We start from the raw sequence: 20,881 nt of genomic DNA on the forward strand, positions 1-20,881 counted from the left end.
AAACCCCTCCCCATGAGCATAAACTCTCTTCCTGTCCACTGTCCTGCCAGGTGCTGTCTCCCCTGGCCAAGAACCTTTTCCACCGGGCCATCTCGGAGAGCGGCGTGGCCCTCACAGCTGCCCTGGTTAGGAAAGACATGAAGGAAATAGCTCAGGTAGGTCGCACGCAGGACCACTGCCACACCCTTGGCTCTGCTGTTCTGGAATCTTCAGGGGCCTTTCTTGACATGGGATCCGGCAGGCATCCTCAAGGAATCATGGAAGTGACAGCAGTTGAGTGCAAGGGGAAGGAGACACCTCGGCCAGTCTCCCAGTTTTACCAGAGCTGGGACTTGAACACGTGACTCTGGACTGCCAGTGCAGTGCACTGTCCCCTGAGCATTCTACCCAAAGTGCACCTAGGGCAGGGCAGTGGGTGGGGGGCACCAGGCCACATAGTGGGCAGCGGGCTGTCACCGTGGACTGGTCTCTCTCAGGGTCTGAGTTCTGGTTAACCCACTTACAGTATGTGGGCCTGCAGTGGCCCCCCACTTAAGTGTCTCATGGCTGGGCTTGGTTCCGGGAATTCATTCATTTCATTCATTCATCACGTAATTTTGATAAAGCCAGACATCTAGTATCCTCATGAAGTTTCCATTCCATTGGAGGAGACAAATTAATCATTTCATAATCACACAGATTATAAAATCTCAAGTGACAAGAGCAATAAAGCAGAGATATCTGATATCGTAAGGGAATCCACAAGGAGCACTTAATCTTAATGTGAGCATGAGGTTATCATGGAAGGCTTCCTGAAAGGAAATGTGCAAACAGGCAGTGTGTTCTGGATTCAGCGCTCTTAAACCCCACCCCACTCTCCCTCCCTTTCGACTCTCAGCTCTGAGATCATTTTGCCCATTTTACAGAGATACGGTCACAGAGACAGACCTTATTTAATTTGGCACGCCTGGGACGTAGGACTCCCACCTGCTGGTCTAGAGGATGTTCTGCTCCCCTCTGCTGCCCTTAGAAGTGAAGGTTGGGGTAGAATTCCTCTTTATTGATTGGAGGGAAGGGACGTGGCTCTTGAGTTCTGCTCTTGCTTGTGATCTCTACAGCAAATTGCTGTCTTTGCTGGGTGTAAAGCCACCACCTCGGCTGTCCTTGTTCACTGCTTGCGCCAGAAGACGGAAGATGAGCTCTTGGAGACGTCGCTGAAATTGGTAGGCGTATCCACTCTCGGGACCACACAAGCCCCCCACCCTGTGCACTTGGGCCCAGGCTCCATTATTTGGCTGTCCCTTTGCCCCTGCCCTAGAAAACTGTCTGGGACAGTGTTTCTGGCCCCCAGGGAACAGTGTCAGCCTTTGGATCTGAATAGGAATTTCTTTTTTTTTTTTTTTAATATGAAGTATCGCAAACATTTGCGAAGTTGTGAAACAACACAATGAACAAATAGTATAGTGATCTCTCACCTCAACCGAAACTTACTGTTTTCCCATTCTTGTTTCCAAATGTGTGTTAAAGAAATTAAGTATCACATAGTCCCAGAGGTACGTACTATTCTGAATTTTGAGGATAGGATATTATGAACAAAGATTCTAAGGAAGATTGTCATAATATATCTTGCTTAATTTAGAAACTACCTCAGTGATAACCCAGTGGTGGTCCATTTATCTAACTTTTTCTGAGACTGCCTCAGTTGTGGTTCTAGAGTTACTATACATGCACCCACTCATCCAGCCAGTCAGCCATCAGTCCACTCATCATCTTATTATCCATCTGTTCATCTGCCAGGCTATCCAGTTTATCGGTATTCTTTAATCAGTTTAATATCCATCCATCCATAAATTTTATTCAGCCATAACTTCCATTCATTTCCATCATCTGGGTGTCATCCAAACACCGTATATCTTCACCCCATCATTCAACTGTCCAGAATCAATGATCCATCCATCACCCAGTCAGCTAGTTATTATTCATCTGTCTACCAGTCCATCCAGTTCATCCACACTCTGTGTATTGACCAACTCCATCCATCATCTAGCCATCCATCCATCCCTCCCTCCCTCCCTCCATCCATCCATCCATCCATCCATCTATCCTTCCATTCATCCATCCATCCAGTCTTCCTTCCATTCATCCATCCTTCCTTTCATCCATCCATCCATCCCTCCCTCCCTTCCTCCATTCATCCATCCTTCCATCCACCCACCCAGTCACACATCCATCCAACCCTCTCTCCATCCCTCCCTCATCCCTCCACCCATCCACCCAGTCACCCATCCCTCAATCCCTCTATCCATCCCTCCATCCCTCCATCCATCCCTCCATCGATCCTGACATTAATCAGATATAATTTCAGCGGACAAGGAACTATTCAAGGAGGAATGCACTCACAGACTTTGTGGACTAAGAGTGGTGGGAGTATAGAGAGAGGAAATTCCCATAACAGTCAGCAGGAGTGCTTCCTAGAGGTGGCGGCATTTGAGGACTGATGGATGGCTATGACAGTGTGTCATCACAAGGACACCCAGAGAATACAGCAGGAAGGCCCAATGGGAATTTTTCCTTCTCTGGGGAAAGGGTGTGACTGTGAGTTCAGACATATCCTGAGCCCCTGGACACTCTGTTGGGAACCTCGGCTCCTGGAGAGACTCCTGGACCCTGGGGCCAGGCCTCTGGCATTAGCCTCTGCTCAGTTTCCTGGTTGGATTCCAATGTGGACTTGGGCTTGGATCTTGTTTTCTTGGGCTCAAATAAGGTGAGTAGTGCATGCAAAGAATGAAAACACAACCACGTCTGATTCCTTGAAAGAGGCAGGTTTATTTCAGCAATTCTCCATTGGCTTAAGAGGACCAGCTTAGAAGAGTTGGTGATATTGAGGAAAGCCAGAGGACTTAGGGCCATAACCCATAACAAGGAGTGCCCGACTGGTCCCTGGATGCATACCGGCCAGACCTAGTAGCTACAGTGCAATGTTACAATCAGTGCACTCTTCAGCCGATATATAAGAGAACCATAGGACTGGGTGAGTTTCAGTGATCTTGTGTAAGTCAGGACTTACTGATGCAGGATGAGGAAACTCATCTCAAAGTACCTTGAGTGCAAAAAGAAATGTAACAAAATCTTTAGGTAACTAACTGAAAACAAAACTGTGGTTCAGGAGAACATGGTTTTAGGTATGGCTGGATCCAGGTGTACATATGCTACTACTAAAAATGTATCTGCTCCATCCCTCGCCCCCCCCCTTTTTTTTTCTCTCAGTGTTGGCTTCACTCTTGGGCAAATTTGTTCCCAAGGGAGGGTAAAGTCAGTTACAGCATCTAGACTTACCTTCTATCTGTTTAGACACTGTTCACAATAATTCCAGCAGAAATTTTGGGGTAAAGTCTATTGGATTCATGTGGGTGTATGCCAATACCTGAACTAAATCCCTGTGGTCAGGGAGATGGGGCACCACGGGTCACATATAGATGCCTGGATTTGTGAGTGAGACTGGGGGAAAGGGAGGTACCCCAAAGGGTGACTAGTGTCACCCAGGGGGACAAGTAGGGAAGCGGATGGAGGGCAGCACAGGCAGGAACAGCAGACAGATGGCTTCTCCAGCACCCCCACCCCCATCCCACACCTCCACCTGTGCCCCTGCCCAGGGGAGCCAGTATCCTGCCCACTTCCTCTTGGCCCAGCCAGGGTGGCACCGAGAGGGAGAACCTGACACCTTTAGCACTCCGCTCACAAAGACTGGCTTTTGTCCCCGGAAGCCTTCTCACATACACCCTCTCCCTTTGTCTTCACAGAAATTTTTTGCCCTTGATATGTTTGGAGACCCCAGAGAGGTAAGGACAATGGGTTTCTTGATTACAGGTTTTAAGTCCTGACACATTTACGCTCCAGTTAAATATGAATGAAAAAAATCTTCTGTTGGGCTCATGGTAGTAAACACAAGGGTGTTTACTATACTGAGGCCCAGAGAGGGCTGGCTCCTTGCTGGGATAACACAGCCAGGGTGACCAGATGTGAGACTGGAATGGGTTCTCTTGACTCAGCCCAGGGCTTCCAGTTACCAACTCTATGTCCCTTGGGTCCAGCCTACACCCTACTTCTTATTTACATTTCCCATTCCCAAAAAAATCCCTGGGGAAAGGACTGGACTAGAAACTTCCACTATGGGGTGGTGGTGATAGCTGATGAGGAGTTTCTTCAAGAACCTTCCCTGAGGAGCCTAGGACTTTCCTGGGAAACTGCAGGGTTGACAAGCTGTCCAAGCTACATGATTTGGAGGGCCCTCTGGAAAGGGCCGAGAATCTCAGTCCTGAGGACACCACCCCCCAGCCACACCCAGAACCCCAGGAGCCTCCCTATCTCCTTCCTCCTCCTCTCGTGCCTTCCAGCACCTTGACAGATTCTGAGACGTTATCTCTGCCACACCTCACAGTTCTGTGCTCTCTGCTCTGTCCTGGGGATACTGGCACCTACCTTAAAGGGCGTCGTGACAATTCACTGAGATTCATTCAGCAAAGATTTCATTAGCACCTACTGTGTGGGGACCTGATTCAGAAGCTGGGGAAATAGCAATAAAATAGGCAAAACAAAGATAACGCCCTGCCCTCTCGGAGTGAAAGGAGGGTACAGTAACAAACAAGATATGTTGTGTGTTTGGTGATGGTCCTCGCTATGGAGAAAGAGAAAGGAATGGGGATAGGGTTTGCAGTGGTTTGGATTTGCATAGTGAGATCAGGTAATGGCTCAAACAAGAAGGTGACACTGGGACCAAGTTCTGGAGGTGGCGGGGAAGGCAGCTGTCAGGAAAACTGGAGGAAGAGTGTTCCAGGTAGAGGGAACAGTAGTTGCAAAAGTCCTGTGGCAGGAGGTCATTGTGGGTGGTGTGGAAGGAGTTGGGGGAGGGGACAGGCCTGGGAATGAAAAGGAAAGAGAGGTATGGGTGGTCCCTTTAAAGGACTCAGAGTTTGATTTCAAGTGAGATGGGGAGTCTTGGGAGGGTTTTGAACAGAGGAGGGAGTTGACCGTGGGTTTACAAAAGGGCTTTTGATTGCTGCTTGAGATTGAAAGTAGGGAAGGGTAGGGTAGCCCCAGGGAGACCAGCTGTGAGGCCCCTGAGCTGTGGCAGATGGGCCGTGGCAGCCTATGCTGGGCGCATAGCAGGGGGGATGGTGAGACGGGGCCAGAATCTGGGTAATTTTGAAGTCATGGCTGGGGGAGTTTGCTAATGGACAGGATGAGGGGCGGAAGAGAAAGGGGAGGATGGAGCATGGCCCCCGGGGTTTTGATTTCAGCCTGGTGGTGCCTGAGGCCCACCCCCCAGGGCAGCCCCTCGTGAGCACTGTGGAAGGCAGCTGTGGTGTTGCTCTGCGTCTCACGAGTGCCAATCAGCCCCACTGGGTCAGCTCGGGGCTTGTGGTCTCTCTGTGGTGCTTCTACAGTTGGACTCTCTTCTCCTCCCCATCCTTGCCCCATGATGCTGCCAGACTGGACCCTTGTAAGCATAGGTCAGGGCACGTCACCTCCTCGAAAGGCTGGTCTTCCTTACAAGACCAGTGCCCTCGCCCCCAGAACCCAGCTGCGCGGCTGCTGTGTGCTGGGCATCGTGCAGAAAATGCCCTGCACCGCCTGATCCCCCTAGGCCATGCCTAGACCAGAGGAGGCTTTGAGTCAGAGTCACATGATAGAGCTTTTCCTGTGGCCACCAGAAATGGCCCATCATTCATTGGCCCTTGCAGAGTGGACACAAGTCCCTGAAGCCACAGGGGCTCCAAGCCTGGGTGTCATAGGGTTCTACCTGCCATCTGGTGGTGGGAAATAAGGCACATCTGGTGTGTGGAGCTGGGAACATGGCTCGTGGAGCTGGTGTCTAAGTGAGGGCTGGGCAGCACTGCCCACGGGTCCTATCTGACGTGCACGGGGTGACCTCTGGGGCCCAGGTACTGTGCTGAGCGTTCTTTGTGGGTCCAGGCTCTTCATCCCCACAACTACCCACCTTACAGATGATGAACCTGAAGCACAAACAGGTGAAATAAGGTCCCAAGTTACCAGTTAGTCGGTGGCAGAGTCAGGATTCGAGTCCAGACAGGGCGGCTCCCAAACCCACGCTCTTAATAACTACATGCGTGGTCCAGAATGCAGCGTAACCGCACCCAGAGCCCGTGTCCCAGACGCTGTCACAGGAGTCAGGTGCCACTGACTCTGGCCCCATGTGAGTAATTTTCATCGAATTTCACCAAAATGAGGACTTTTTCAGTGTAAGGCGAGACTATCCCTGATGCTTTTATTCATGAGTGATGGGGAACTCACTACCTCCTCGATGCGAACTGTTGTTAATCAGTAGCAGGTTATGTTTAAAGATTTTATTTATTTATTTATTTATGTTAGAGATAGAAAGAGAGAGAGCAAGGACGGGGGAGGAGCAGAGGGAGAAGGACAAGCGGATTCCATGCTGACTGTGGAGCCTGACTTTGGGGCTCAATCCCAGGACCTAATTGGCTTCAGCTGAAATCGAGAGTCAGACGCTTAACCCGCTGAGCCACCCAGGTGCGCCCAGTAGCAGCTTCTGTTTAAATGGAGATCCCTAAATAGAGTCAATCCTTATTGATGGTGAATTCCGAACTGGTGAGTTCATCAGCTCTCTTAAATGTGTGTGTAACCCCAAAATCAATGCTTGTGGCATTTTTGCCAGCATTCACGGGCATGCAGGGAGTGACAAAAAGCGTAGTGACAAAGAGCGTAGGCTCTTGATCAAGATCAAACACGGCCACCCTCTGTTGTCTCCCATCTCACACTATTAACTGGTGTCCTCTTCACAGTCTATGTAGGGCCCCATTTTCCGCACTTTTACGCTTTCTCTTGATGGTTTCACTGTTGAAGATGGCCCATGGGCACAGCACTGAGGTGTTATTCCCTGCAACAAGGCTGTGGTGTGCCTCATGGAGAAAAGTCATGTGTTAGATCAGCCTTATTCAGGGTGGCTCACAGGGCCCTGGGCCGTGAGCTCAGTGGTAATGGGTCGGTGAGGCCACCATGCAGGAAAAGGAAGGGGTAACTTGCCAGTCTAAGGCTTCTTGGGCAAGGGCTAGAGTAACACCTAGTGTGTGAGGAAGCTGCAGGAGATCAGCTACACTTGGGGTTTGTGAGATGACAGCGGATCACGGATAACATGGTCACGAGGCTGAAGGTCAAGGAAGCTCTGTTCACGTTACCCAGGCCCCAGGAAAATGGTGCACCCTTCTCAGCTGGTGTCTTATGAATAAACACTGCACAGGATTCATTGTTTGTGAGCAATGCATGTTACATCAGGTGCCTTGAAACACACATAAAACAGGATTGACAAAAACATGACCAGGTGCTTGCAGGAACCTGACATTATATGTCCCCTAGGAGCCGTGGCTCAGCACCTGCTAATTCAGAGTTCACGGTGGCTTTTATAGAAATGAACTAGCACGGACACCAGAGCTGAATGTAGATACAGAGATCATACAGGCAAACATGTACTTCAAATTGAGATATAGAAATATGTACATATATATTTTATGTTTTTATGTTAAAATCATATAAAATGTATGTTTATAAATTTTAATACTAAAATATATACATATAATTATATATTTTATATATTTATAAATTTTATATATTTAATTTAATGTATACTTATATGTATATAAATATATAGAAATAGGGGCACCTGGGTAGCTCAGTCAGTTAAGTATCTGCCTTTGGCTCGAGTCATGATCCAGGGTTCTGGGATAGAGCCCCACATCAGGCTCCCTGCTCCGTGGGGAGTCTGCTTCTCTCTCTCCCTCTGCTGCTCCCCCTGCTTGTGTGCTCTTTCTGTCAAATAAATAAATAAAATCTTTAAAATATATATATATGAAAATATGTTTATATGTATACTTTCATTTTTTTAGAGAGGGAGCACACAAGGAAGGAGGTGGTGGGGTGGGGCAGAAGGAGTGGGAGAGAGAGAGAATCTTAAGCAAGCTCCATGCCCAGTGCAGAGCCCAGTGCGGGGCTTGATCTCACCACCCTGAGATCATGACCTGAGCTGAAATCAGGAGTCCAATGCCCAACAGACTGAGCCACCCAGACTCCCCTGTGTATTTCAATTTGAGTGAGTTTTGCACCCATCACCTTACCGCTGCTAGTTCCTGAGTCAATGTTCTGCCCTCTGGGGTCACGTACACTTGGTCCCCTTTGTTCGGGAGCTAGAGTTCTGTGGCCACCACCTGTGGCCGTGCAGGTCTGGGATGTTGGCTTCCAGCTCAGACTGTGGAGAAGGGCACATGGATGTGGCCCCTAGAGGGGAAGCCCAGACACCATGATGCCATCCTCCCCAGAGCCATCCCTTCCTGCCCACGGTCGTTGATGGCGTGCTGCTGCCAAAGATGCCTGAAGAGATTCTGGCTGAAAAGAAATTCAACTCCGTGCCCTACATCATCGGAATCAACAAGCATGAGTTTGGCTGGCTTCTTCCAATGGTGAGAACGTGGGGTCCCCTCCATCCTCCTCCTGTGCCCAATGTGTCACCCCCTCATCTCTGCTTCAGGGCTCCTCCTTCTCCGGAGCTGCCCCTGAATCCAGAGCAGCTGTCCCCTTCACGCGAGTTGACATTTCAAAGGGGAGCTTCTCTAAGATGGCCCAAGTGTCACCTGGGGACCCCTGTCCCCACACTATCTATTGTCTTCTGATCTAAATCCCTGATATGTGGGTGCCAGGAGGGCCTGTGGGGATGATTGCCGGGCAGACACATGTCTGTCTGACAGGGTGCGACACAGCGACCCCAGAGTCAGGTCTCCCCACTCCCACAGAACCCGGGAGAGGAAGGAGGCTTCCTGGCTGAATGTCTGCATTTCAAGGAGTGGCTCTCAGGTCCTGGGGGAAATGGTTTGGGTGGTAGATTATATCTCAGAGAGGGAGAAGGATTAGGGATTGCATGCTCTCTAAGGTAGGGGGCTCAGGGACCTTTCAAGCTATTGCCAGGATTTGGCCAGAACAAACAGTAAATTCCCCTGGTTCCAGGCGCTTTCTTAGGCAAGCATTTTAAAGGACACTGGGACATCCTCCCCATCCATCCTAGGGACAAGGCCTTACGCTTCTGGCAGCCAAGCTATCGTTTGGTCAAGTCCCTTAATGTGGAGGCTTGGGTGGAGTGTTTTGTCACAGTCCTGCCGTTCTCACTTCATGGAATTGCAGAGGTTACTGACAGACCAAAGCTATAATGGCAGGATCTGGGCCTTCCTGGGCCATCTGAGACAGGCGGGAGTATCTGCCAGGTCTGTGTCCTTTGCCCTCTGCTTCAACACTAGCCAGGCTTAAACCTTTCCTGGGTGTCACCATGTCCAGGGTAGGGATTCTTGCCTGATACACACACACACACATATGCACACACACACACACACGCACATATACACACACACACACTGCAAAGGCCTGGGATAGCTTCTGTCTACATTGACTGTATCCTTTTGCACGGCTTGAGTTTCTGGTGAAAATAAGCCCATTTGTTTCATTGATTTTGCCCAATGCATCAAGGACCCATGCTTGTCTAAGTCATGACAAAGTGACCTTCAGCCTGCATCGGTCTGGTTGGCTGGTAGGGTTGGTGCCTTCTGCTAGTTGTTGATGCGTTACAAGTGTGTCACTGTTGTTCTAACAGATGATGGGTTACCCACTCTCCGAGGGAAAGCTGGACCAGAAGACGGCTGCATCACTCTTGTGGAGGTCCTACTCCATCGCTGTAAGAGGCCAGGGAACCACAGGAGCTGGCTGAAACCCCAAGAGGGACAGACACTGGCCCCAAATTGCTGAGCACCTAAATGGCAGGGTGAAGCCCAGAGATAGCGGGTTCTGGCCCCGCTTTTCTGCCTTTCCCCCCTCAGCACATGGCGGGGGTGGTTGCATAGGGCTGGAGAGAGTCACCATTCTCACAAGCCACCCCAGGCTCTAGAAGCCGCATCATTCCCAGGGGGGAGGAGGGACAGAGGGTCACTTTTACTTCTGCTCCATTTCAGGGGGTCCCTGAGGAGCTGACTCCACTGGCCACTGAGAAGTATTTAGGAGGGACGGACGACCCCACCCAAAAGAAGGACCTGTTCTTGGACATGATAGCAGATTTGGTATTTGGTGTCCCATCTGTGACTGTGGCCCGTCATCACAGAGGTAAGTCCCAGAGGTTGGACAGGAGAGAGACACCACCCCACTGGCTTCTCTATTTGTCCTGCCCACTTCTCAGCATAGACAGAGGGAAGCCACCAAGGGTCAGGCTTCCAGGACCGATCCCATATGGCCGGGGATAGGAACACCGTCTCACTTTGGGTCCACCAGAAGGCAACTCTGAGAGGAGGACTTGAATGCGAATAGCTTGTTAGGGAGGGGATCCCAGAATACACCAGCAGAGCAGCGGAGAAGTGGCACAGATAGGAGAAGGAAGCCACTGGAGCTGCATAGGAAGCGGGTGGGCACCGTGGACACCTGGAGCCGGTCATATCACGTCCCCTGTCATGTCTCAGGGTGATTCTGTGCGACTGGCAAGGGAGCTTCGGTATTTAGCCTCCCACTCCTGGGAATCATGGGTTGAAGCCTGTTCCCAAGGGGCTGTTAATTTCCAGGAGCTCTGACTTGCCACACACATGGGCAGAACGGTCACTTGGTGGCCAAAGCCTTCAGACCAAGAGTTCTGGATGCCAGAAGTGGAAGTCCGGCTGGTGCGCCCAGAAGCTGGGGGAGGCGATGAGGGACCAGCAGTATCTATCACAGGGGCTTCTCCCCGCGATGTTACTGTGGTCTGTGAGGCCAGAGTGCAAGGCTTAGAAGATATGTCTTGGAAGGTTTCCAAGATCAGAGCTGGGCAAACCAGTTTGTTAACTAGTGGGGCTGGAGGTAGACTGAAGCCAAGCATAAAATCAGGCTGGTCCAAGACCAAAAAAAAAAACCCAAAACAAAAACAAAAAAACAAGAGAAGCGAGTAATGGGAGGTGTGGAGGCAGGTGTTCTAGAGAGTGTCCATTCTACTGATGGCTTCTGTCCATCCTGGTGTGTGGTGGGTCTACCACAGGCCCGTCCAACATTGATCCCAGGCTATGCAGGTAGAGTATGAGGTCAAGGATGGCTAAGCTCATCTAGAGAGGGTGCACCCCTTCTGAGCGTCTGTCTGAGGTCCTCACAGGACCCCTCCTTCACCTGGTCTGCAGGCCAGGAAATGGCTCTTGGTACAGACGTCTCTTCTCTAACCGTGCTGGGAGGGTTTTAAGTTTAGGACTTTCTAGGCATGAGAAAAAGCAGCTGAGCTGACCTGTTCTGTTCCCAAGCCCTCAGTATAGTGAGTACAGGCGCTCCTTCCTCCTCCCAAGGGTCCCGACGAAACTCGTCAGCCAGCGGCCACCGCGTGTCAAATTTGCTCTTGCCTCTGGATAGGTGTCTGATTTGTGATATCTTACTCTGCTTTGTCTGCTGGCCCCAGCCATACTTGGACTTGTGTTTTTTCAATCAGAATTTAGTATCCTGTGACTTTGAATTCAGAGTCTTTTCCCAGGACTGCACAGATTTTACCGATGAGAGTCTTCATTCTGTATTTGTCCCACTCTCTTTTTGAAAGAACTTCTCTGAATATAAAGTTAATATCCTGCACTGGGATATTATGTAGAAACACGTGAAGAGGGAATTCGATACTACTCTGAATTCCTCCACCAAGAAACATCTGCTCTAAATTTTTGATATATTTTTTGAATAATCTTTCCATGCCTAACATATAACTTAGAAATTAATGTTATATCATGTGTTCAATAATCACGTGTTCGATATATCAATAGTGTTCATAAACGCTATTTTGTAAGCCTTTGTTCAAGATTTGTGAAAAGTCTTCATGCTTAGCCTTATGTGCATAAATCTTCAGTCAAGTCTCTAAAGTTTTCTGAGGATTGGTAGCTAGAAGTGAAATTCCTAAGAAGGCCCTAAGAGCATTTTAAAATTCTTGATACATGTTGTGAAATTTCTTTCCACTGTATGAGTAGGATTTCTTAATTCTCTTACTTAGGAAACTCGGATTTAAAAGTAAAGATAATGCTGCCAATGTCATAAGCTTTTCCTTGCCCCACCCCCGAAAAAAAGAAAGAAAGAAAGAAAGAAAGACCATCCCCATGTTTGCAATGGTGTGCTTAGATAACTAACTCTGTCCTCTCTGCCGCTCCTATTTTCCCGTTATCCTAACCTGTGCCCCTACTTTCCTTTGGACACTTGTGTTTGTAGGAATTTTATACACCTCCATGGTTTTAGGCGGAAAGCTAAAGAAAGGGGGGGGAGGAGAATTATCTTTTGTGCAACGCACTGCCCAAAGAAGTTCTCTCCTTCGCAAAAGGTCTTAAGGGGCAAAGTGACAGATCCTTCTCTCGGTGAGTTCTGCTTGACCTTGAAGCAGCTGCTAACAGGCAGATTTCAGACCCATTGACGGTTGCTTCTTCCAGACAGGACCTCTTGCTAAACCAAGAGCACATTGACGGGGGCGGAGAGTGGTAACTCAATAAATTACTCTACGTCCTCATGTGGGGATGGCGTATATGGTTAAGTCATTTTTGGACAAATATTTAATGATATGGAGAAATGATTATCATCTATTTCATAATGACATCTACAACATCATCCCATTTTTATATTCATAGAAGGGATATATGCTAGAATACGAACACGTGTGTCTTTGAGTGGTGGCATCATAAGTGATCTTTTTGTTCATCTGTTGTTTCTGCACTTCCCAAGTTTGTTCTTGTACCCAAGGAGGAAAAAGCTGTGCGATGTCTCCTCCAGCTCCACTGGGGGCCTGGCCGTTCCCCCATCAGAGTCAGTCTGTTGTGGGTGTTAGGGTCTGTGCACAGCACTGAGCTCCCGGGGGTGGCAGCCCTGAAGGAGTGGGTGAAACAACTCTGGGTGAAGCCATCTTCAGGAAAGCTGATCCCCTCTGGGGGCTCAGAGAGAGGACTCCGAGAGCGGGGGCCAGGAAAGCAAGAGCAGCCACCTTTGTCCTCCCTTAGAGACCCCCTTCTCTCTGCTGCCACCCCCTTCTCTGCTGTTAGGAAGCAAGATAGATGATGGAGAAATAGAAAATGCTGGGGTTTGGGATTCTTGTGATGCAAGAGACAGATTGTGCCCTTTCCCCGTGTTCCTACTTAAATATCGGAGCTGTCAGATACTTAAACGCAACCTCAGATTCATGTCACTCCTCCGTAGAACTTAGGTGGGGAAAACACTGCAAACTGCCCAAACTGGGCAGGATAGAAGGCTCCTGTTGGGCTGCAGAGGGCCTGTGAAGGAATCAGACCCGGGCTGTCGGCAGTAGGATGCGGCGGAGTCAGCGGGACGAGCACAGATGTCGTGTGTAGACGGCAGCATCTGTATGACCCCAGGCCCCTGCAGTGATGGTCCTTCTGAATGAGTCTATGCCCCCGGGTCCAATAGCCACTCATTCGACCTGAGCTCACTGAGTCACTCAATACCTGGCTCAAAACCACTTTCGCCTCCACCGACGGTGTGTCTTCAAGTGAATACGGACCTTTCCCGAAGCTCCGGGGGTTTTCTGCAGTGCCAGCCCCGACACTGGGCAATTGCTATTAATGTTGCTGGTGTTTGTACCCCATACCCGGGTGGCCCTCCTGGTCCCTGAGTGCTCAGGGCCCCTGGTGACCTCGGCACCACCCAGGTGGGCGTCTGGTAAAATGACCTGTGCATGACTTCATTTCTCCCCAGATGCCGGAGCCTCCACCTACATGTATGAGTTCCAGTATCATCCAAGCTTCTCGTCAGACATGAAACCCAAGACGGTGGTAGGGGACCATGGGGATGAGCTCTACTCTGTCTTCGGGGCCCCATTTTTGAAAGGTGATGGTCCTTTGGTGACTACAGACTTGTAGTTCGGAGATCCGGGTTTGAGCCTCAGTTTGGGGTGGCCTTGGGCAGGTTCCCCTTTCTCTCTAGTTCTTACCCAAACACACCAGAGTAGGGCTGAACTCCAAAGATTGCCAACCTTTCTGACTCCCACACACGATGGAGAAGGTGTAGCCATGTGTCCCCACTGGTAGTGTCTCTGAGAATTGGGACCTGTCTGATTGTAAGACACCTGGTGGGTCACATGCAGGGCCAGAATGCCACCACTCACTGCCCACTCACCAGAGCATATCAGAATGTGAGTGAGAACAAGGTCAGAATGGCTGGTGACGTTGAATCAGGGCCAATGTACGCCGGTGTGTCTGTCCATTCAACTGTGTATCTACCTAAAACTCATGTCTCTAAACTTAATATATTTAATAATACTTTAGAGACGCCCTCTTGCCAATATCCTCAGTGTCCTAACTAGCAGTGACAGATGACATACATGTGACCTGCCTCAGGGCTGTTTGTGATACGCCAGTGCCTCCGGGCGTGAACTACTTGGGTTATTTTTCAGATTCTGTGCAAATGTGGGTGGGTGAAGGAGACCGAGCAAAGACCCCGGGGAGCACAGTCCTGAGGTGGGGTTGCTGTGGAGGCCCCCCTGGGTGTGGTGCTGGGCCCGCCACAGCTGGGGGGACAGGATATATAGGCCTCGTTGACAGAGGTGGCCAGCTGACAGACTGACCACAGCCCTCCCCTGCATCCTCTATCAGGATCCCCGAAGCTTAATTGCACACAAATTACCCACATCTTCCTGCAATGCGGGTTTTGATGCAGTAGGCCTGGAGTAAGGACTCAGATTCTGGATTTCCCATAAGCTGTCCAGGGCTGTTGACCGTGGCCTTTATTTCTTCCTCTGCGCAGGTGGTGCCTCAGAAGAGGAGATCGGGCTCAGCAAGATGATGATGAAATACTGGGCCAACTTCGCCCGCACTGGGTGAGCTGGGTGACAGAGATAGAGCAAGTCTGGGGGAGGGCCGGACATGTGGGCTGGGACAGGTAGCTTCCAGCCCTATGACCCTGACAATGAGGGTTCTCTGAGAGTGGACAGGCTGCCTAGGATTTGGTGAGCTCTCTGCCTCTGGGGGTGAATGAGCCTCCTGGCAGAAATGAAACCAAGAGGTCTTGCAAATCTCGCAGTGTTGTTGGGGGACCCCACAGTAGTTTTGGGTAATTCTCACTTGATTCTGTTCCCAGGAACCCCAATGGGAAGGGGCTACCCTCTTGGCCAGCTTACGACCAGAAAGAAGGGTACCTGCAGATTGGAGTCACCACTCAGCCAGCCCAGAAGCTGAAGGACGAGGAAGTGGATTTCTGGACTGAGCTCCTGGCCAAGGGGGCGGCAGAAATGCCACCTCGCACAGAACACGTGGAGCTGTGAATGGGAAGCCTGCCTGACCTTGGGGTCCGGGGAGCTCAGACCGGGGTATTCTACAGGTGGTGTTAATGAGCTAAAGAGCAATCTTACTGTGGAGGCTAGGGATTGTCTGGTGGAGGAGGGTGGAGGTCGGAGAGGGGGAACTGTGGCTTCCATTTGGGGAATAAATTCTTTCGGAGACCAAGTCAGTGTTGGTGTCTTGGGCTCCGTGGGCACCATTGTCTGGAAGCCGCCTCTGGTGGGGGCGGCTTGGCCCTGGGAGCTGCCAAAGGGGACTCCGCCTCTGGTCCTCAACAGCTTCCCACTACCAGATGCGGGCGGCCGGAGTGCCCTGTCCCCCGCTCCATGAGGAGCTACCTGTAGGCAGGGAAGGGGCATCGTCTGTGTGCGCACTCGAGGTGGCCGTGAGGGGAGGTGGCGCCGCACCCCTGGGGCACTGTGATGTGGCCCTTACGAACTCTTCCCCAGGCCCAGAGCTTTTCTTCAAAGGACACAGCAGCCTGCTGGGCCCTTCCCTGAGGCCATTCCTTCCATGCAACTTGACTGGGTCCTTTCTGTAGCCTGGGCATCAGGATTTTTTTTTAAAAAACTCCCTATGTTGAGCTGGTATGTAGCCAGCATTGAGAACCACCGACCTGGCCCATGCATTCCTGAAGGCGGGGACCCTTTCTATAGGTCTCTGGGACTCTGGGGCCCTGCACAGTGTGTGCGCTAAATACAGACGGATGGTGGGATGCATAAGCAGGGAGGAAAGGAGTGTTGCTAGGTTCCTGGAGATCTCAAAAAAGGTAGGCCTTCTCAGGTGATGAGATGGACGGACTGATAGATGGTGGTCAGATGGAACTTTACAAGGTCAAAGTGCTCTTCGGCCTTCAGTGATCCATTGATTATACCTTTGACTTCTATAAGAAGAACAGTAACTAAAAGTTACCAAATATTTTCTATGTGTCTTCATAATAAAGTACTTTTCCTATTCATACCATCTTCAGTCACACTTTGAGGTGAAGACTTGCTATCAACCTCATGAACGTTAACATGGGGCCCAAGAAAACTCAACAAGGAAGTGGCAGACAGGACCAAGTACATAATTTTCTGTGTAAAATAAAAATAAGCCTTTATTTTTTTTTAATATTTTATTTATTTATCTGAGAGAGAGAGAGAGAACACAAGCAGGGGGAGTGGGAGAAGGAGAAGCAGGCTTCCCACTGAGCAGGGAGCCTGATGTGGGGCTCGATCTTAGGACCTGAGCTTGAAGGCAGACGCTTAATGACTGAGCCATCCAGGCGCCCCTGAAATAAGCCTTTATCTTAAAAAATTATTAAGAATTTCAAGACGGCAACAGCAGAGCGTTAAAGCAACCATGAGCCTGGGGCTTTGGGTCTCACACCCATGAAGCCCACCCTGCCGAAAGAGCTGGGATAGAAACCTTAGCAGTCTGGTTCTAGAACTTGATGAGCCCACGGAGCAATCCTTCCTTCCTAAACGGAACACTTGAAACATCCTATTCTGAGTCATAGGCTTCCGGCCAAAGGCACCCATTTAACTGGCTGTTCTCTGCTGCCCTCTAGTGGGAAGTGTCCATATAGCCACATGTGCTTCAGGGCTGGATCCAGGACCATAACCCCTGGAAGGGACCCTGGCAATGTTCCCCGGGGGGCGGTGACTGTGCCAGAGCTGACCCTTCCAGGGGTCAGCATTCAGCATTCAGATTGGTCTTTTGCAGCCTCGAGAATCCTAACCATGCAGCAGTAGCTTGGGTAGGCCCTTCCCATGTCTTCCTCCTACTTAACCCTAAGATGAAGTGATTCCTGGCCCTGGTGGTCTCCCCAGCCTCCAATAGGAACTAATCCAGCTCCCGGCACCTCAGAAACATTCAGGAAACTCCACTCATGTGACACTTCTCTGTAAAGGATCTGCGCTTTGCCTCCCACCTGGACGGGTGAACGATTCCCAGTTGGCCTCCATTCCCCTTAGCCTCCGTGCCACGGAGCCAGAGTGATCCATCCGAATGGCCACCCTCGTGTTCACTTTGCTGGAGACAGCCTTGGCATCTGATTTTGAAGCTCTACTCATTAAAGAATCTGGGCTGGCCTCTTCCCTTGCTTTGCCACTAAAATATGGCAGAAGTGATGTTGTGTTTCTAGAGGCCGTGCCACTGCCATGGGAATGAGCCCAGGCCAGTCTGCTGGGAATGAGACACCCCACAGAGGGGAGCCAAGCTGGCCAAGGCCAACGAGGACCAGCCCACCTGACCCTCAGCTGCCGACACGTGGGTGAGCCCGATCAAGTTCAGCTGAGGCCGCCCAGGTTGGCAGGACTTCCCAGGTGGTCCACAGACTCATCAACCAGACACGTGGCTATTGTTTCACATTTTGCGGGTGGTGTGTCACCCAGCAATTACCTCCAGATGCAACACGTAACACCCAAGTATGATCGCATCACTCCACTGACTTAAACCTTTTTAATAACTCCTCATTGCCCTCTGGAAAAAGTTCCATCTCCCTCTCCAGCTTGGGAGGGCCCTCGTCATCTATATTTTACTTTTTGCAGCGGCCCTTCCACGTGGAAATTTCTACTGCATATCTCTGGAGTTTTCCTTGCGTCCGCGCTGTCACTTTCGCTAGTCTCATGACCTGGAATTTTCCCGACTCAGCTCAAGTACCGCCTCTCATGGGAGCCCCTCTCCGATCTCCCCGGTGGGGTTCCATGCATGGTTTCCCTGCCAGGTTCTGAGATGGCTTTGTCTCACTCCCCTCTGTAAATGCAACTATCTAGTGAGGACCAGCCATGTGCCAGAAGCTCATCTAGATACAGGAGAGAGAAATAGAAGTGGTGGCTGCCTTCTGTCCCCAGGCCACTGGTCCCCTGAGAGATCATTTCAACAAATTGTGGCAAGTTTGGTGAGATGGGTAGGTTAGAAAAGGCTTTTTATTATTGTTATTTTTTTAAGGGGACATGAGGGACAGATAAGTGTGGGTTTCAGAGAGATGGGGAAAGGCCAAGGGATGAGGCCCAAGGGGCGAGGACCAGGGGCACGGGGTGTCCTTGGGGACACATCTGCAGCTAGTATGGCATGACTAGAGCAGCGAGGGGGCATGAAATGAAGAAGGAATCTGGATTTACTTTGAAGGTCTTGGGGAGACATCCGTGGGTTACAAATAAGCATGCAGTAAGTGCTCAATATATGTTTCCTTGTCAGCATACCATCTGCGTCCTCCATTAGACTAAGAGTTCTTCAGAGACAAGAGTTACTCCTTCTTTGTCCACCCCAGTTCCTTTCTGGTATGTACTAGGACTAGATACGGTTCTCATCAAAGAATGAATGAGTTAATGAGTAAATACATCCACCCAACATATAACAAAACAAACCAAATGGACCTTTTCATCCAGACAAGAATGACCTTTCACTCCCCTGGCTCGGGAAGGTGTTGAGGAGGTTCCCACAGGCGCTGAGGAGGGTCAGGAGGACAAAGACCCCTGGTTCCTGCCACCCTCTTCCTCCGCCTCTGTGATGCAACAGGAGTGTGCGTTGGCGCCATCTGGTGGCCACGGCCATATTCGGCGTTAATCAGCTTCCTCCGTTGCTAAGGGGCCCTCAGGTCAGAGAAAGTGAGAAGGAAGCTGGAGCAGACGGAAACAGTTCAGCTCAGCATACACACATCCCCACTCGCTCGGCCAGCTTCGAGGGGTCTCTGTGGATGCCAACCGAGGTCTGCCTGTCCTCACCCTGCAAGACCTGAGTCCTGAGTCCCACCGCCCCCCACCCAGGATAGGAACTGATCTCTGCCTATGGGACGAAGAAGCCCTTCAGGATGGCTGCTCCGATCAGGGTGCTTTTCACAAGGGCCCCCGCTGTTCTCAGCAGACGGTGGAATCCTGGGAGAAGGAGCCGGAGGAAAGGAGGCAGTGATCAGGGTCGTCCTAATATCCTTCTTGCCCTCCTCCTAAAAGAACGCTGATTTTGTGCGGGGCTGCAATGTACCCAGCGACAAATTCCATTCCCCTGCCAGCTAGAAATTGCCCTGATACATGGGTCTGGCCAGTGAGACACAGACTGACATCCAGGTGGGGATCCGGGAGACCCGCTCTTCTCCAGAGTAAAGGGTTGCGGTTGCAGTTGGCCTCTGCCTTTTGTCCTTTCTCTGTGTTTCCCTTCTTCCCGCCTGGAAGATAGGCAAATGCAGGTGGATTAGCTTTCTTTTCTCTCTCTCTCTCTCTCTCTCGAGGAGCATGAGAACCATACGCTATGGATGGTGGAATAGAAAACTAGAAGCAGTCCAAATCCTTGATGGCTTTCTTAAGTGTCTCCAGAGCTACCGCAGGCTTCTGGGCACGTCCAAGCAGAGACCCGCTCAGAAGTTCTTCTCTGCGACCAAAGATGCTTCTCGTCTTCTTCCTGCTGAGGAACACACCTCTCCCTGGCCCATTGCCTACTGGACACAAGAGAATGATAAAACCTCATCTGTTCAGGGACCATAGTTAGATGCCTGTTACACTTGTTATCCTAACCTTTAGTGGAGATGGATAGGGAGCCCAAGGGAACCTGTATCTGACATAAAGAAACAGAGAGCATGAGTTTAGGGTATAGCTAGCTTCTCTGGGAGATAGGGAACCTCGTTCAAGGTGAACTCTCTCACAGTGGTGTCCTAGTGCAAGTCATTTGTTTCTGAGCACACTGGAGGCACTTAAATATGTATACATTTACATGCATGTTTATGTTACATGCATGTTACATGTAAATACATGTATACATTTAAGTATGCACGTAAATGCATACATATTTAAGTATGTTAGTTTGTATACAAACATATGTAACACATACATGTAAACTATCTATGTGTGTACGGATTATAGATTGTTTGTGATGAAGAGGGTGTTGGAACTAGTTGAGGACCCACGATCCTACCAGCTGGACAGAGTTGTGCCTGCATGGCCAGGGACCATGGGACCATGGCCAGGGACCAGGGACAATGGCAGATCAGAGCGCTTAAGAACACAGACTCCCTGGGTTCAAACCCCAGTGTCACCAACTGGTACATTGTTTCAACTCTCTGTGTCTCAGTGTCCCCCATTTGTGCATGGGGGATAATAACACTGCTTCATGGTCTCATCAGGAGAATTCAGTGAGATGAAATTTGCAAAGCACTTGGAACAGTAACTGGCACTGGGTAAGCCACTGCGTTGGCTCATTAAATGTCAGTGCAGTGTGTCTGGCCTTGTCCAATGTGCTTATGCTCCTAAGGTCTCAGTCCCCCTGGAACAGCGTTCCATCATGGCTGTTGAGACTGGAAAGGCCCCATTCTCTCTTTAAGAAAGCCAGGAACCCCTTGTCTTTCCCTTCTTGTTCCAAACCTCCAGTGGGGGCCTCTCCAAGTGTAAAAGTCTAGTCAACAGTTCTAATCTTGGCTCCCATGCTCCCTGATCTGACTCTATGGCTAATTTAAAATGTCAGAGTTGCCTTGCCCGTCCTTACCTGGGAAGTGGGAAGACCTCAGATACCGCCCCACCCCCTTATTCTTCTCTACTGATAAGGTATTACTGCATGTGGCTGGAGATGGGGGTCAGGGGAGTGTGGGGGCCTGTCATGCAAGAACAGAA

General features: G+C 50.3%; 1 protein-coding gene across 1 annotated transcript in view; it reads left to right on the forward strand.

Annotated features, from left to right (window-relative positions):
- CES1 (carboxylesterase 1) overlaps positions 1-15,467 on the forward strand; it is a 31,149-nt gene extending 15,682 nt beyond the window's left edge. The window contains exons 6-14 of the mRNA XM_044256121.1: positions 51-155; positions 1,098-1,202; positions 3,780-3,818; positions 8,328-8,468; positions 9,647-9,727; positions 10,002-10,149; positions 13,723-13,854; positions 14,770-14,842; positions 15,103-15,467. Coding sequence (XP_044112056.1) covers positions 51-155; positions 1,098-1,202; positions 3,780-3,818; positions 8,328-8,468; positions 9,647-9,727; positions 10,002-10,149; positions 13,723-13,854; positions 14,770-14,842; positions 15,103-15,286 — 1,008 coding nt within the window. The 3' untranslated portion in view covers positions 15,287-15,467. The remainder of the gene's footprint in view (positions 1-50; positions 156-1,097; positions 1,203-3,779; positions 3,819-8,327; positions 8,469-9,646; positions 9,728-10,001; positions 10,150-13,722; positions 13,855-14,769; positions 14,843-15,102) is intronic.
- Positions 15,468-20,881: the final 5,414 nt, after the last annotated feature.

The sequence above is a fragment of the Neovison vison genome, chromosome 7, assembly GCF_020171115.1.
Source record: "Neovison vison isolate M4711 chromosome 7, ASM_NN_V1, whole genome shotgun sequence".
Taxonomy (NCBI): Eukaryota; Metazoa; Chordata; class Mammalia; order Carnivora; family Mustelidae; genus Neogale; species Neogale vison.